Source organism: Aplysia californica, unplaced genomic scaffold (assembly GCF_000002075.1).
Source record: "Aplysia californica isolate F4 #8 unplaced genomic scaffold, AplCal3.0 scaffold00489, whole genome shotgun sequence".
Classification (NCBI taxonomy): domain Eukaryota; kingdom Metazoa; phylum Mollusca; class Gastropoda; order Aplysiida; family Aplysiidae; genus Aplysia; species Aplysia californica.
This window is the reverse complement of record NW_004797759.1, coordinates 425,663-442,549: the sequence shown is the minus strand read 5'-3', so window position 1 is coordinate 442,549 and position 16,887 is coordinate 425,663. Positions and strand designations below refer to the sequence as shown.

The 16,887-nt window shown below is 38.4% G+C and overlaps 2 protein-coding genes across 2 annotated transcripts in view; both read right to left on the bottom strand.

The window, feature by feature from the left end:
* LOC118478316 (MAM and LDL-receptor class A domain-containing protein 1-like) overlaps nucleotides 1-4,811 on the bottom strand; it is a 6,686-nt gene extending 1,875 nt beyond the window's left edge. Inside the window, exons 1-6 of the mRNA XM_035971723.1 lie at nucleotides 4,787-4,811; nucleotides 4,431-4,577; nucleotides 3,491-3,747; nucleotides 2,664-2,748; nucleotides 1,149-1,223; nucleotides 115-261 (exon numbers count right to left, since the gene is read on the bottom strand). Coding sequence (XP_035827616.1) covers nucleotides 115-261; nucleotides 1,149-1,223; nucleotides 2,664-2,748; nucleotides 3,491-3,747; nucleotides 4,431-4,577; nucleotides 4,787-4,811 — 736 coding nt within the window. The remainder of the gene's footprint in view (nucleotides 1-114; nucleotides 262-1,148; nucleotides 1,224-2,663; nucleotides 2,749-3,490; nucleotides 3,748-4,430; nucleotides 4,578-4,786) is intronic.
* Nucleotides 4,812-4,900: 89 nt separating this feature from the next.
* Nucleotides 4,901-16,887, bottom strand: part of LOC101845641 (MAM and LDL-receptor class A domain-containing protein 1) — a 108,782-nt gene continuing 96,795 nt past the window's right edge. The window contains exons 58-66 of the mRNA XM_035971722.1: nucleotides 16,324-16,490; nucleotides 14,471-14,564; nucleotides 12,517-12,594; nucleotides 11,815-11,961; nucleotides 10,390-10,565; nucleotides 9,471-9,669; nucleotides 8,262-8,405; nucleotides 6,780-7,057; nucleotides 4,901-5,124 (exon numbers count right to left, since the gene is read on the bottom strand). Of these exons, the coding sequence (XP_035827615.1) occupies nucleotides 4,984-5,124; nucleotides 6,780-7,057; nucleotides 8,262-8,405; nucleotides 9,471-9,669; nucleotides 10,390-10,565; nucleotides 11,815-11,961; nucleotides 12,517-12,594; nucleotides 14,471-14,564; nucleotides 16,324-16,490 (1,424 nt within the window). The 3' untranslated portion in view covers nucleotides 4,901-4,983. The remainder of the gene's footprint in view (nucleotides 5,125-6,779; nucleotides 7,058-8,261; nucleotides 8,406-9,470; nucleotides 9,670-10,389; nucleotides 10,566-11,814; nucleotides 11,962-12,516; nucleotides 12,595-14,470; nucleotides 14,565-16,323; nucleotides 16,491-16,887) is intronic.

The following is a 16,887-nucleotide window of genomic DNA, read 5'->3' as shown; positions in this document are numbered from 1 at the left end:
GAGAGAGAGAGAGAGAGAGAGAGAGAGAGTGACAAAGACAGATACAGAGACAGTGACAGAGATAGAAAGAGACAGAGAGAGAGAAAAAGATTACTGATGTTGATAAAAACCCACCTGAGCTTTGAGTGTGATCAGTATATGGTTTGTAAATCCCTGAATCTCTGATGGATGAGACTGATACTATGGTCCAGTTGAATTGGTTCTGAGTTGATTGGGTCCACACACAACTGCTCTCAAAGTTACAATTCAGGACAGAAGGCACTGTCAACAGAAGGTGAAAACAAGTTCAAAAGCCTAGTATGAACCTATAGCCGGTTTGTGAATATTACAGTGAGGCCCCCCCCTCTATCTCCTCCTCCTCTTCATTACTGTTGTTTTGCACCTCTTCCTCCTCCTCTTCCTCCTCCTCCTCCTCCTCCTCTCCTTCACTATCATTGTTTACCCCTCATTCTCTTCTTCCTCTTCCTCCACCTCCTCATAAATGTTGCTTTTTCCCTCCTCCTCTTCTTCCTCCTCCTCCTCCTTACTGTTGTTTATGCCCCTCCTTCCTTATCAAATCCCAGAGAAAGAATATAATATAGTCCCTCACTTTTCAAATCCTCACCTTTTCATTTTCAAAGATGCTCTTAATTACTTACAATGACCAGCTGCTTCAGATTTTAGGATGGAATTTATTTAGAATTTTGCTCTATCAACTGAGCAGGGCAGGTATTCTCTCCTACAAATTTTCACTGGCAAAAAAGAGTTTGACATGCAACAAGAACTTTGCATTTATTTTTCTTTCTTTATCTCAAAGCCAGGATGTTTTGAGTTCACATACTTCAAGATCACGGTGTGAAAATAATTAGGAAAAAACCCCAACTCAGTCATCCGTCAACTATCCTTACGCGGACAAGGTATCACGCCAGGACCTTAGTTAAGAGACGCAAGTATATGTACGTGATTTCTCGACCCAAATTTATTATCCTCATCTGCTTCTGGAAACAAAAATATTGACACAGCTACCAAATCATAATTCAAACTGCATTATGTACAAAGAGGGAATATTGGTTAAAACAAAAACTTGGCATGTTCACATCAACTGAATAAAATTGAAAAGATTTTTTATTCTTTTTTTTTGGGGGGGGGGGGGATGTCCTAGTTCTTACCTGGAGCATTGGTAGTCGACACAGAAGGAAAGGGTGTCACAGTAACAGAGCCTTGTCCCGCTGATGATGGGATGGCTGAAAGGGGGAGAAAAAAAATATCAGATTAGATGTGTTGAAATCAGGACACTTTCTTTCCGAAAACATATTGACAATGTTGCTGTCAGGGCTCAGAAGGGCATTAATGTATTGAAGACTTTGGCTTCAGCGGGAATTCAACAGAGAGTTCTTTTTCTCCTTACGCAGCTGGTGGTTCTGTCAGTCATAGACTATGGTCTGGGCATCCTCTCCCTGTCTAAGACTTAGACAGACAGGTTGGAGAGAGTACAGAATGCAGCTATGAGGGTCGTTCTAGGTTGCACAAAGGACACCCATGTTGTCTGTATGAGATACATCCTGGACCTGGCCAGCAGCAGAGTGAGGCATAAAGTGGCACAGGCAAAGCTGTACTTGAATGTTTTGGGAGACCTGGGGCACCCTTTGCATGACAACTTAAGCAGCATCAAAGGAAATAGGATCAAACGGGGCAGCTCATGGACGGCAGAAGCTGAAGACTCCTTGAGGAAAGTTTGTGGCACTGATGAAATAAGCAGCGGAAAGGAATGGTTTGAACTGAGCACCAATTGCAGAAGCCTGGTCAACGTCATCACTATGGGTTGAGAAAGATGGGAATATGCTGCTGTCATTAATGACAATGACATACAACAGTTATTTAAGGAGCAGTCTAAGTCAGAGAACCCAGTGATCTGCATGGATGGATCGATCAAGAAGGGTGAGAGGAGTGGCTGGGGTTTTGTGGTGTATAGTAGGGAAAAACAGGTTTAAAGCATGTCACAAGGCCATAGAAAGAACAACTTCAAGTATGAAAATGGAGATTGAGGCCTTAACAAAAGTGCTTGGCTGGCTTCAAGTTGCAAGACCAAGAACTACCGATATCATTATTGTCATAGCCTCCCACAGCACCATGCGAAGGGTTGAGAAAGGGCTACTTTGGAGTGAATGGATGGACCTGAAACAACACACATTTTAAAGTCACTAAATTTTGGAGGTCAATTTATCACTAATTTTACCTCTGAAACCCAGGGACCCCACCTCCATCAATCACAAATATCTTGATCTTGACTTCTATTCAAGATAGATAGATATTTTTTTCCCTGAAAGCAAGACAAATGAAAATGGTTTGAGTTGATAGGCCCTACCAATAACTCCCCATGCCCAAAATTTGACAAGCTCCTGATTCCTCCACTTCGTGACACATTTGAGTGGGGGCTGTACAGGATCGTAAAAGCACTTGCAGGTATACATAAAACTTATATTACATATTACTTTCATTGAATTTTAATGGGAGTAATATGTAATTTAATTTTTATGTATACCTGCATGTGTTTTCACAGTCCAGTGCAGCCAACAAAAAATTTCCCTTTGGGACAATAAAGTATTATCTTATCTTATGGCTTCTTTTTTTTCTACAGATCTACAATGTACTGACAAATGTCATTATAGAAAATCATTACTTACCGCTACAGTAGCTTGAAGAGATGATAACATCATCAATGGCAACCACTCCGCTAGTACTTGTTCCAATGACATATTCAAATATCACCTAAAGGCAAAAGAAAACATGCAATTAATCAGCAAAATTCAATAGCATTCATTTCACCGGAAAATGTGAATATAATACCATACAACTTCAGCAGTCATATATCATTGATAATTTTCATTTCCACCTTTAAATGTTTGTATGCCCAACAAAACTAAGACGGTCACTCAAAACTAAGGTTTCAACACCTATTCTTTGGAGTAAGCCTAAAGTGAGTTTTTATTTTTAAAATGGTGGATTTACAGCATACCCTTAAAATATTTAAAAGTTGATAAATTTTCCTCAACATCACCTTTTAACGAACGCTTAAGAAAAACAATTAAAGAGACGCAGTGAGTAATTTTCAAGACTGTTATGGAGAACGTGGAGACATTTAGACAGCTGGGAGATGAAATCTACACTGAAATATTGGGGCCAGGGTGGTGTCTCTGTCTCAAAAGGAGCAATTTATCGGCAAGGTTACTGTTAGTCATTTATTTTAGTGATCCTGCGTATGTATCCAAAGATGGGTTTTTAATACAGGGCCCAAAGAAAAAAAAAATTATATAGACATAAGGATCAAGATTTTTGGGATAAAATATTATTGTTTGGTCACTGGCCTGCAGAAGTGCCATGCAAAGTTTCGTTGGCATAGGTGAATTAATAATGAGCTTCAATTTGTTTAACACAAACAGACGAAAGTGAACAAGCTATACCATTCACAAAACTGTTTTGAAAGGACAACACGAAAGAATTCGATCACTACCTGCATTGTACTGTTGCTCGTTGATATCCCAACTCTGCTCCAGGCCCATCTACTGGCTAAAGTGCTTAAAGACCACTCCAGGGTTGTGCGGTTTCCAGATGGGTCAAAACCATACACGTTGAGGGTTCCAATGCTTCCAGCATAGTTGTACACATAGAAAGAGACACAGGCATAATTTCCTATAGCAATTTGTGGCGTGAACAGCTGGGCTCTGCTGTTCGGGCTCTGGCCAGAAGCTAAAACTGCTGCAAAATGACCTGAAAAAAAAGAGCAAGGAAAGGGCTGGCCATTAAAAGAGTTTTTATCATTAGCATCTCTTGCACATAAATCAGGTGTTCGTCAAAATAATGAAATCAAAGAAACTGACATTTTTCAGCCCCTCGGGCAATTTTTAACCACATCGTTTCCTTTTTAATGGCTCAACATCATTTATGTCTTGAAGACTCATTTTAGTTTGGATTTTACTGAAAAACATTGGTCAAAGGCACAAAAAAATGGAAACTAGCACATTCCAAGGGCACTAAAGGTTTGGAAGTCACCAAATCTCGAGGCAATTTTCTTGCTTATTTTATCTCTGACATCAGGTGACCCCCACCTTCTTCAGTTCGCAAATATCACGACTTCTGTTCAGAATACATTGGTATTTTTTTATTTATTTTTTTTTAAAGACAAATGAACAAGCTTTATGATGATACCAATAACTGTATACACGCAAAATTTGATACATCCCTGATTCCCTAGGGTCGTGTCACAATCAGGTTAACACAGAGAGACTAGCTAACACAAAAGGCCATGAGCTGGATCGGATTATGGAAGCATTAACTATTGACAAAAAGTTGTAAAAAAGTTCTTAAATTAGCACAAACCTAACAATTGGTCACAAGCCTACTGATAGCTGAGCTTTTTTAAGTAGATACTGGTCAGGAAAATCAATTATTACCATCAGAACTTCTGCGAGTGTGATCGCTAAATTGAAGAGTAGCATCAAGAACATCACGAGAGCCACTACTGCCAATCACCCAATCAAAGTCATCACCAGTTGCTGTATTCATGTACAAATCCAAGCCATTTTCAAAGTCATTGTTCCCTGAGAGAAAGAACAGAATCTTCATTGGAAAATTTTAGTTTGCAATGCAACATTCAAAATCACAATTAAATCAATTTAGTGTTACAAAATTGTATCTTGAACAATATAAAGGAATAATATCTTTTTAAAACAATTCATCCAACTTGGACAAAAAAAGTATCATAGCTCATATTATCATTACCCTTTAGAATCTCATTAAAGGCGCTTACCAGAGGTAAAATTCCCAGTCTTCATGCTTTCTTTTTTACCAAGGAAAATTAGACCTTTAAAAGTCAAAGCTCTTAGCTCAATGTGGGAGATGGGTGGGAAAATACTTGCAAGTAGTCCAATTCTTACCAAACATAAAACTGATATTGTATGATTATGGCAAATACTGAAGCGAGTGATTAAAGCCTAAAACCTCTAATCAATTTGTTTGAAAAAGTGTAATGCTAGGAAGTAAAAAATTTGACTTGCCATTTATTTCACAAGCTGTGTTGCGGAAAGAAACATCATCAACTTCTATGTCACCAGCATAGCCAGTTCCAACAGTTCCCTTGAAAACAACCTGTCAATCAAACAAATACATAGGTAAAAGTTACACTGTTAAAATTGTCTAAGATGGCCAAGCGCTCACATAACCTTATGCAGTTGTGAGCGCCGTAAAACCCCATACTAAACTAACTAAGATGGCCAACACTGTCGAGGAAAAAAGTGGTCACTTTAGGCAGGACAGATCAAAATGAAGAAAACAAGCCATTCTGAGGTCCCAACCAGCAGAAATCACGGGTTTAGGACTGCAGTGAGGTCTTTAGTACAGGTTTTACAGCGCTCGCAACTGCATAAGGTCATATGAGTCAGTGAGGTCACTTAAAATGTTACCTACTGTGCAACATGGGTAAACACTTTGAAGGTCCATAAACCTCCCCTGGTCAGGAACTCATTCAATAATAGAACGGACAAACAGTAACAGGTGAATGGGTTATAACGACTCATCCAAAGTGTCAACCAATATGTGTCACGACGTGGTGGAATCAGGTGCTCGTTAATCTTTGGGCATATGAGGCTATTGGTATCATCTTAAAGCCTGTTCATTTGACTTCCTTTTGGGGAAAAAACATCCATCTATATTGAATAGAAGTAGAAATATTTGCGATTGAAAGAGATCAGGGTCACAAGATTTCAGAGGTAAAATTTGCTAGAAAATGGCCACCAAAGTTTGGTAACTTCCATAGCCTGAGAGTCCTCGGAAACTGAAAATTTACATTTTCGAGCCTATAATCAATGTTTTTCAGTAAAATCCACACAAAAATGTGTTTTTAAATGGACATAACAGGTACTCAGTCAAAAAAACAAAATTATAAAAAAAATTGTCCAATGGCAAAAAAAGGCAGATTTCTTTGATTTCAATATTTTGACGAACGCCCGATTTCACAGCGATGTCTCACATATATAGCTTATGGCAACACGTTGGGTGATGACAGATTTGCATGGCCTTCTTGGACAGGTTTTCTGAGCTGTTGGATTCATAAGATATAGTGAGTGTGGCCATGTTGGACAGGTTATCATTTCAGGCAGTACCACGATATAGAAAACAAAGGCAAAGGGAATATAGAAAATGGCCATTTATACAGTTCGTTGTCTTAAACGGGTGACTGTCCTGGCAGGTTCAACAGTATATCCATTACAAAATCGTGAACACTAGTTCAAATAAATTCATATATAAAAAGAGTTATATGACAACCAATGTTGTCCTAATTCAACTCAGGAAGCAAGAAAACGTTAGAAATAATTTGCATGGATAGTTGCACTTGTTATTGACACTGGCAGACCCCTGAACACCAAATTTCACCACCATGCCTCACAAAAAATATATATGTCTTCATAAACTTTTATAAAAATTAGTGGAATGCAGTTTGCCCCACAAGGAAACCAAGTGATCCATTTTTTTCAGACCAAACTTCTATAACTTCTCTAACACCTAGCCTTCTCGGATAAGGGTGAAAAATCTTGGAGGTCATGAGTGCAAGTTGTGAATGTTAAAGATCCCTTGGTGGTTCTAAAATTGATAAGAGTAGGCTTTGGCCGCCACCGGAAAAAAATTCCAAGTTCCTACCAAACTGAAAATGTTAAATGTGTCCCGAGCACTCATATGACCTTATGCAGTTGCGAGCGCTAAAAAACACTTACCAAAACAAAAAACAATTACTTCTTCAAACTTACATGATATGCTTCGCCGGGGTAGTCAAGTGTTACTTCCCCTCTGAGCCATTCCGAGCTCTGATGCCCAGCTCTAAACCACAAGGGCTGGAAGGGAGGTGAAATGCTGCTCATATCGGAGTCCTTCATGATTCCAACCACCAGGCTGCCCATATCCTTGCCACTCATGTGGTACCAGAAGCCGAAGCACTGGGAACTTGTAGTGGTCAGCTTAGGGCTCACAAAATAAGTATACTGGTCTTTGAGGTGAGGTGAGCTTGCCTCCATGTGGTAATACTTCCCTGAAAGGAACAAGGGAAAAGGGGTGGGGGGGAGTAACAAAAGAGTAACAGCGAGCACTCACGTGAGAAGTGATGTATGCTGTTTTTGTTGCTATTATCAATCTGAGAAGTGATGGATGTTGTTTTTGTTGCTACTAACAATCTGAGAAGTGATTGATGTTGTGATTGATGTTGTTCTTGTTGCTATTACCAATCTGAGAAGTGATTCATGTTGTTCTTGTTGCTATTACCAATCTCATAACTTGTGCGTTTTTGTTATTTCTGTCAATATCATAAAGTGAAATAATTGTAAATTGTTGTTGTAAAAGTTTTATGCCCCTATCGATACAATTTTGGACCATCTAGGAGGTGATCTAGTTTTGAACTTGCATGTTATGGTCAACCAAGGCTTAGAGGGATTCATCATCCTAGCAAATACTCAATTAAAAGAAAAAAATTCCTCACCCAAGAACAGCAAGTTGCACACATTAAAGATCTACTGGTGGTCCTAAAAATCCATAGGAGTAGCTTCGGCTGCCACCCAAACAAAATTAAAAATGTATTTCCTACCAAAACTGAAAATACTCTACCAAGCATAAAAAACATATAGAGTATCTTCAAAATCGGAATGTGGCTGCCAGAAGGCAAGGGGCCCTATTAAGTAGGAAAAAAAGCCACAAGTGTAAAAATCAGTTGCTTTGCAGGTTGAAGAACCAGCAGACAACTACCCCTGAGATCTAGCAGGAAAACGCAAAGAAGAGAAATGAGTTCATTGTTTTCCATTTGTTTTTATTTTTGTCACACAAAATTACTTTGCTGGGTTTTTTATTTTTGGGGTTGTTTTTTTACTGTGGTCATTCATATTTTTTGTTTGTGTAATGTGTGTGTGTGTGTGTGTGTGTGTGTGTGTGTGTGTGTGTGTGTGTGTGTGTGTGTGTATTTGTGTGAGTGTGAAAGAGTGAGTATGTTTGTGTGCGTTTGTATTATGTGTATATATGTGTGTACATGTGAGTCTGTGTATGTGTATGTGTGTGCGAGTGCGAGTGTGTGTGAGTGTGTATGAGCATGTGTGTGTGTGTGTGTGTGTTTATATGTGTGTGTCTGTGAGTGTGTATGCATGCGTGAACCACTGCATGAGGGTGCGTGAAGAAGAGTGGGCAAAGGCACATCATATCATTGTTGTTCAATTGCTATATTCACACTAGTGCAAAAAAAAGAATTTTACCATATCTAGTTCCCAAGGTGTGGTCATTGCTGGGGCCAGTCCCATAACTGCTGGTGGTGCCACTGTGTTCGATCCAGTCAAAGTCATCAGCAGTGCTCTGTGTCCAGCCACAGGGACCCAGGTCAAAGCTACAGTCCGGACCACCTGCAGGCGGAGCAGAAAATATATTTGTTACATTCAACTTTTTACTAATGTTTCGTGTCTGCAAGATATAAATACATGAACGAATGAATGAATGAATGAATGAATGAATGAGTAAATGAATGAATGAATGAATGAATGAATGAATGAATGAATGAATGAATGAATGAATGAATGAATAAAAGAAGGAAGGAAGGAAGGAAGGAAGGAAGGAAGGAAGGAAGGAAGGAAGGAAGGAAGGAAGGAAGGAAGGAAGGAAGGAAGGAAGGAAGGAAGGAAGGAAGGAAGAAACAAGCAAACAAACAAACAAACAAACATACAAATTGGAAATCTTTTTTCAAGGGTGTACTTAAATTCACAAATACATCAATTCATAATTGCAGGAACCATACACAACATTACAAACATAAGCACTCCACACACCACTACTAGTTATCACGGTGCAGTCAGATAAGCAAAAAATGAAATTCTTCATCTACCTCACAGGAAACCTGGCTCAGAAAGAGACTGACAGTTTTACAGCACTCACAACACAATGAGGTCATATAAGTGTTGAAGATTAGAAGTGTTACAAGACAGCTAGTAACGAACACAAAAAAGGAGGAGAGATCAGGACAATAGATGTTTGATAGAAAAGAAGGAGCAAACCACAAAAGAGCACCCACTAACCATCAGCAAACAGACAGAACCAATTTCTTCAGAAGAGGGGGGTGGGTTTTTTTATGAGAGCATAGAGTTCTTTGTTATCCAGGTCCCTAAATGTGAATATGATATGGAGTGAAGTCAGAGAAAAATAGGCAGACAAAAATTTACACACAAATACACACACGTACTTTCACACTTTCATATAATCTGCTTACACACACACCCGCACACACCCGCACACACACACACGCACACACACCCGCACACACACACACACATACACACACCCGCACACACACACACACACACACACACACACACACACTGTCTTTGCTTATTCTTTTTTTCCATTCTTTCTTTTTTCCTTCCTGTCTGCCTTTCTTTCTCCCTTCACTTCTACTGAATCTAGGAGGTCATACTTACTGGGTCGAGGGCATGATCCAGTGGTAACAGAAATATCATCGATGGCTATGTCACCCAGGTAACTGGGGCCCCGAACTCCTTCAATGATGATATTTCTTTGCAATGACGAACTTGAGGCAGTCACCGTCAACTTATGCCACATATTTCCCTGGTTGCCACTGACTGTGGCATACTTGTTTGAAGATGAAGGTGAGCTCCCCTGAAATTCAATCAGAGAACAAAATCAAATTTTATCCCCTCGTTATTTTTATTAGAAATAAAGTACCTGAAATTCAACTGCAGAACAAAATCCAAGACATCGTGGTGAAAAGAGGTGCTCATAAAAATTATAATGAAGCTGAAGAAAATGGCATTTTTCCACTGGTTTAGCAAATTTCTATTTAGTTTTTGTTCTTTGGCTTAACATCTTTTACGTTTATTTAAAAACACATTTCTGCATGGATTTCACTGAAAAACGCTGATCAAAGGCACAAAAAGTGAAAATTTGTATTTTTCAAGGACTTTACAGCTTTGGAAGTCTCCAAACTTTGGAAGCCATTTTCTCACTAATCTTATCTCTGATGCCTGACAACCTCACTTCCTTAAATCAGAAATATCTCGACGTCTATTCAGTATAGATGGTGTTTTTTTCAGCAGAAACAAGACAAATGAACAAGCTTTTAGATCTTACAAAAAACTCCATATATCCAAAAATTGACCAGCATCTGATTCAAACTGACAAGAGTCATTACAAGACATCAGAACTCATGGAAGTCCTTGTTTTCTATTAAGCATCTGACATCCTTTTCTCTCCTCCCTCTTTCTTGTGTTTGTTATTCTCTTGCAACTCCTCTAATCTTTGGAATTAATAATAAATTACCTTATTGTGTTTGAAGGTGTGTAAAACTCTTGCTAAAAAAAAAAAGAAATAAAAACTCACCGAAGAGGGTATGTACAGATTGAGTGAACCCACATGGGGACCAAACATCATGTAGTAGAACTGGACACAGTATGTCGTAGAAGCAGCCAGAGCAGGAGACTGCAGCAATGCCTTAACAGGCGCTGCTGAGGGGTTTGATGTGTAGCGAGATGCAATGTACAGGTACCATCCAAAGTCTGAGGAAAATCAAATAGAGAAGGGTCACGTCCAGCTTGAAGATTTTTTTTAAATAAGTGTTTTACGGTGTTTGCAACTGTTTAAGGTCTTATGAGTGAAGGGACACATTACACATTTTCAGTTTGTAGGAAATTTTGAATTTCGCCTGGGTGGCAGACACTTATCAATTTTAGACCACCAAGGGATCTTTAACGTGCGCAACTTGCACACGGAACCTCCCAGATTTTTTTACCTTATCTGAGAAGGCTAGATGTAGATCTTTGAGTACTAGATGATCAGGGGTGTGGCTGAAAGACAGCAGTAAGAAGGAGCCAAGGAGTAGCAGTAGAAAAGCTGCAGAAAGAGTCAGGAGCCCAGAGGGGGGGAGGGCAAAGGAGGTGAAGGGGGGGGACAGAAAGAGGAGATGAAAGCAGACGACAGAACATTGCAAGAGAGCAGGATGGGAAGAGAAACGAGACAATTTTAGAGAAGAAAATTCTTCGTCGCTACCCGGATTTGAAGCCAGGCAAACATCATAACCTCTAGGCCACGAGAGCCCCCAGCTACAAAAAAAGACAACGAGAACATTTTTTTGGGTCACGCCCTCTCCAATAAAACTGATAAAATTAATAATGAAGATGCTGTTGATAATGATGTTGATGATGACAATGATAATAATCAATAATTATCAATTATTTAAGTAAGTTAATAGTAATAATAATAATAATAATTGCAATTATAACAATAATAATAATAATAATAACAATTACAATAACAATTACAGTAACAATAGCAGCAATAATAATAACAACAACAACAATAATAATAATAACAATAATAATAACAACATTAATAATAATTACATCAATAATTATATAGCACCAATAATTATAAGGAGGAGGAGGAGGAGGAGGAGGAGGAGGAGGAGGAGGAGGAGGAGGAGGAGGAGGAGGAGGAGGAGGAGGAGAAGGAGAAGGAGAAGGAGAAGGAGAAGGAGAAGGAGAAGAAGAAGAAGAAGAAGAAGAAGAAGAAGAAGAAGAAGAAGAAGAAGAAGAAGAAGAAGAAGAAGAAGAACAACAACAACAACAACAACAACAACAACAACAACAACAACAACAACAACAACGACAACAACAATAACAACAACAACAACAACAACGACAACAACAACGACAACAACAACAACAAAAACAACAACAACAATAATAACAGACTCATAAAAAGATGAAAGCATGTGAAATAGAAAAATTCCACAGACGCTATACTTACTATTTCCACGAGAATGGTCCTTGGTGGGTCCTGTCAGATTTGTACCCTGCGGGCCCTGTGCCCTGGTCCAGTCAAAATCATCAGAGTGCAGCTGAGTCCAGTTGCAAAGTCCAGATTCAAAATTGCAGTCCCACTGTGACTTGGAGGCTGGAAAAAAAAGAAAAAGAATGAATATTAATAATAATAATAATAATAATAATAATAATAATAATAATAATAATAATAATAATAATAATAATAATAATAATAATTACAGGCCTAATAATAATAATTATAATAATAATTATAATAATAATAATAATTTAATAAAAAATAATAATAATGATTAATTACATGTTATTAATCCCTGTGGGGAAATTTGGGATACAATGGCATACATGCATACATGCATTTGAAAAAAAATATTACACAAATACAGAACAAGTTCACAAATATGCCATTGCTGAACGCCACGGTGCAGCGCCCCCTTTTTTTTTAGCTAGGGTTGTCATGTCTTGCTCAAGGACATATCCCAGTGGCCACCCATATAAACCCTGTGTCACCGACACTTGCTTGACATTACTTTTGAGTCTGAACTCATTACTTACTGTTTGCAGCCTGCTCTAGGCTAAATGAGCCCTAGAAACATAGATTTAGCAATGTGCTCATGGTTACCATTCAGTGATGTTAAGAAATTACCTAGAAAAAACATCAGAAACTTACCAGGTGGTGTGCTTCCTGCAGGGGTGGCAGGAGTGGTAGGTGTAGACCGGGAGCCTGGCACAGCATTGGAGGGCATCCCTGTTCATGATGAAGGGGGTGGAGGGGTGGGGGGAGAAGGAAACTTTTGTTTTATCATTCTCATTTGTAATGTCAAGGGACATGACTCTTATCTTTACTATGGGGACATGATAATTAAGGGAGTGGCACGCCCTTGGATGACGTCCCATTGAGCTGCGGGAACTAGGTCCACGTCGTCTGAAAGACACTCATGGAGAGATTCGGTCGCAAACAGGACAAGGACAAGGACAAGGCAACATCTATCCTAGACGGGGGGGCTCCTGACAGACCCGACTCATCGGACCGCCAGGTAACTTTACATTCATTACATAGCAGTGGTGGCAGTGGCAGGGCGTGGGAAAAACAGCTTAAATATGAATATAGATGTGGGTATCTTAAGAATAAATGCAAGCCTCAGACAAAGTATAAGATATCTATAGAAGCATTCAAACATCAAATACAATTTTTTTTAAATGTTAAAACAATTTTAAAGTTTTGCTCTTGACATTCTCAAGACTGTACTTTACCCAACTCCTTTTCTTTAAAATCACATAAAAATGTAGAAACAATGACGCCACACAAATACTCACTTCTTTCATTAACTAGTTATGAATACACTCCACCAGTTTCCAGTATCACCCTCCCGACCAGTTTTCTCCCAATCTGACAATATTAGAGTAATCTCACAGCTGTCCTCAACATTCTTCTATCTGCTGGCTTTACCCCAAGCATATGTAAAGAGTTGTATTTTTCTAATACAACGTAATGTGCACAGAGCTTGCTGCCGAGCAGGACTATGCACTATACAAAAGCTATTTATTTCATTGTTATTAATAAGGCCCACTGGGTGGGTAAGTTCATATTGGAAGCAGACACAATGAAATCTTGGTAACAAATCATTAACTAGCTTCTCTATCGATGGAAATTAATAAATTCACCCTTATGTGAGAGGAATAACTCTCATGAAATTGAAGGTGAATTTCACTATATTTTCTATTATCCATATTTTGTCCATCAAAGGAAATTGTTAATTCCTCCCAGCCTGATTCGGCCCAGTGACAGAAATATGCAATGTTTGAATTGCAGTTTCTTCATCAGCGGCGTCTGTTGCAAGTGCTTGCTCAAAATTAATAATATTTTGTAAAAATTCAAATTTAGATGTTGAAAAAAGCAAGAAAAGATGCATAAATAAGTTGTTGCAGAATGAAACAATTCATTCTCTTCCCAAATTTTGCCTTCAGGCCTTCCTAGAACGTTTGAACAGCTTGCCCACAACATGTGTCACGACGTTGTGGAATCAGGCGCGCCTCAATTTTTTAGCATGTGGGGTTATTGGGTATCATCTTAAAACTTGTCTACAGGTTTATGTTTCCAAGAAAAAACTACTCACTTATCTTGAATAGAACTTGAGATATTTGTGATTGAAGGAGATGGGGTCGTCTGGTTTCAGAAGTAAAATTAGGGAGAAAATGGCTGCCAAAGATTGGTGACTTCCAAAGCTTGAGAGTCCTTTGAAACTGTAAATTTATATGTTTTGTGCCTTTAATCAACGATTGTCAGAAACTTCTATACAGAAATGTGTTTCAAATGTATATAAAATGTGTTGAGCCAAAAAAGAATTAAATTCTTGAAAAAATGCCCAACATTCAGAAAAATGCTGGTCTTTTGTTTCATTGTTTTGATGAGCGCCTGATTTCACCACTCTGTCTCACATATATTTCAGCCTTGGCGCACTGCATGCAGCCAGTACACAGTCTCAGCATGGCTCTCCTCGCTTTTTTCGGCAAGTGTTTGATGGCACTCACAACTGCATAAGGTCATATGAGCGCGCAGAGCCATAAAACACTTACCCCCCCAAAAAAAAATTAAAGCCTGTAGTTCTGTCAGTGGTACATACGTGAGCAAGTTGTGCTTGCAGTGCGTCTGCCTACAAAATCATCCAATGACAGGGCGTTATAAACAGAATTTCCAACAATGCCGACAATGGTGATCTGTGGAGATTTAGAAATGTTTGTCGTTAAACCAACAAATCATACTTGCTAAACCAAGTTTAGACTTTCTGGGGGCTGCTCTGGCTAAGCTTATTAATATTAAGAACTATGACCAAATTGATCAAACAAAGCAATAGATATAAAGGAGAAGTTCATAGTACAATTTCTTATAGCTTGTTCACGTTTATCTGACCACAGTTGCAATAAGATAAAATCAAATTTGACCTGTTTAATTTTCTAAGATCTTTGCTTACAATTTTAAAAGTTGGATGGATGACCGACAGAATCTAAAAACCCATTGATAAAGATCACTGCAAACTAAGGTTCTGACACATTTTCTTTGATTTCAACCTAAAGCGGGGCCAAAAAAATAATAGGACATTTACAGCATATATCTAAAACTCTAAAATGTTGACCCATTTTCCTCAATACCACACTTTAAAGTTCACCAAAGAAACATGGCCCAACAGACGGGGTGAGTACTTTTAAAAACTCATGTGGGGACATCTAGAGAGTGGTGAGACAAAATCCACAAGCTCACCCTGCAACGTGGGGGCAGGGTGGTGTGGCTGTCTCAAAATGAGCCATTTGTAGGCTAAATTACTGTAACTCATTTTCTTGGTGATCCTGTGTATGCATCCAAAGAGAGTTTATAAAGGGCCGAAATAAACTTTTTTATTACTGGATCAAGGTTTCTTTTTAAAGATATTTTTGTTTTGGTCACTGAACTGCAGAAGCTATATCTCTGAAGCAGAAGAGCAATGTTGTAAAATCCTCCATCCCTTTGTGAAAAGTTAGTTTATAAATTCACAAAAGTTTAAGTCGAAATGCTCTACAGAAGTGATAACAATAATGATAATAATAATACGGTATTAGATTGCATTTATATAGTACTCTTTACCATACGAGTATAAGCTCTGAGCCCTTTGACATGATCACTGATCGTAACACATCATTCACACAAGATAAAACAATTTACAATAACCAGAAAACCCATTCGACTGCATAGAGAAGAACTTTCTCAACCATACATTAATTATATACTTATAAGGATAGCGGTAAAAGCAAAACATAATAGCACTTACTAACACACTACAACTAAGAATTAAACAAATGAGCCTTGAGCAATCACTTAAACTTATTAAAATTTGTTGTTTCTCTGAGATCCTGGGGCATGAGTGCCAGATTTTACGGTAAAAAAAGGAGAAACCTCTCTCACCAAAAGATCTTAATTTCATTCAAGGGGGCTCTAAATTTTGTTGCATCTGTGGATGGCCATAACTGAAGAGATGGAATATGTGGTGTTAAAAGCTCAGAAGATATACTGGGGCAGTGTTGTTAAGATATTTATAATAGATGGTAGAAACTTTACATTGGATTCTTATTAAATCAACTGGAAGCCACTGCAGAGCTTTTAACATTTTTGAGGCTGGATCTTTCCTCTTTTTCTTCAGTACTAGTCTTGTGGTGATATTTTGGGCCATTTGCAATTCTCTCACATGAAATAATAGACAGAAAAGAATTGAAATAGTCAACTTTTAACAAGGCAAGAGAGACAGAGAGCAAGCATGTAATACCATTTGAAATAAGGTGCCTTATTTTACTGATTCTTCTGAGATCGAGGTACATACAATGAGTGACACAATTTACTTGGTGGTTCATGAACATGCTCATGATACAATAAGAAAAGAAAATTTGACACCTATGCTGGTAAAGCATGAGTAAATTGTTCTATGAATAAAGCAAAAGCAATTCATACCGTATAAAAGTTCTTTTGAGTAGGTATTGGAACTTGTGCCAGAGTCCACTCTGATTGTCTTCCTGACACTGGCATAGACCACAGGAGCACTTGAGTCTTCAAAGTGTCATCACCGACATATACATCTAAATAGTCTGGGAAGAGAAAGACAAACACAAGCACAGATAACATTGATCAACACACAATTTGCTGCATAAGGTTTAAGACTTGTTCTATGCTAATTTGGGGTCACTGATTCCAGAAATGGCATTAGTTTTAGAACATCATGTCAAGGTGTTGCTCTATGAAAAAGTCAAAAAGTCATAATTTTCAAGTCAATATTTGCAGTTGGAAAACTCAGGGGTTTTGTCTCCAGACAACCCCGCAAAAAACAGTTTCTGTCATGAATATATTGCCATTAACTTAAGTACAGGTACTATTTGTTAATGTTGTACCTTTTACAAACAACACATGGTGAATGTATTCACACAGTTATCAACAGCAAATAAAAAATGAATAATGTCTGTCTGTCTATCTCTCTCTCTGTCTCTCTGTCTCTCTGTCTCTCTCTCTCTCTGTCTCTCT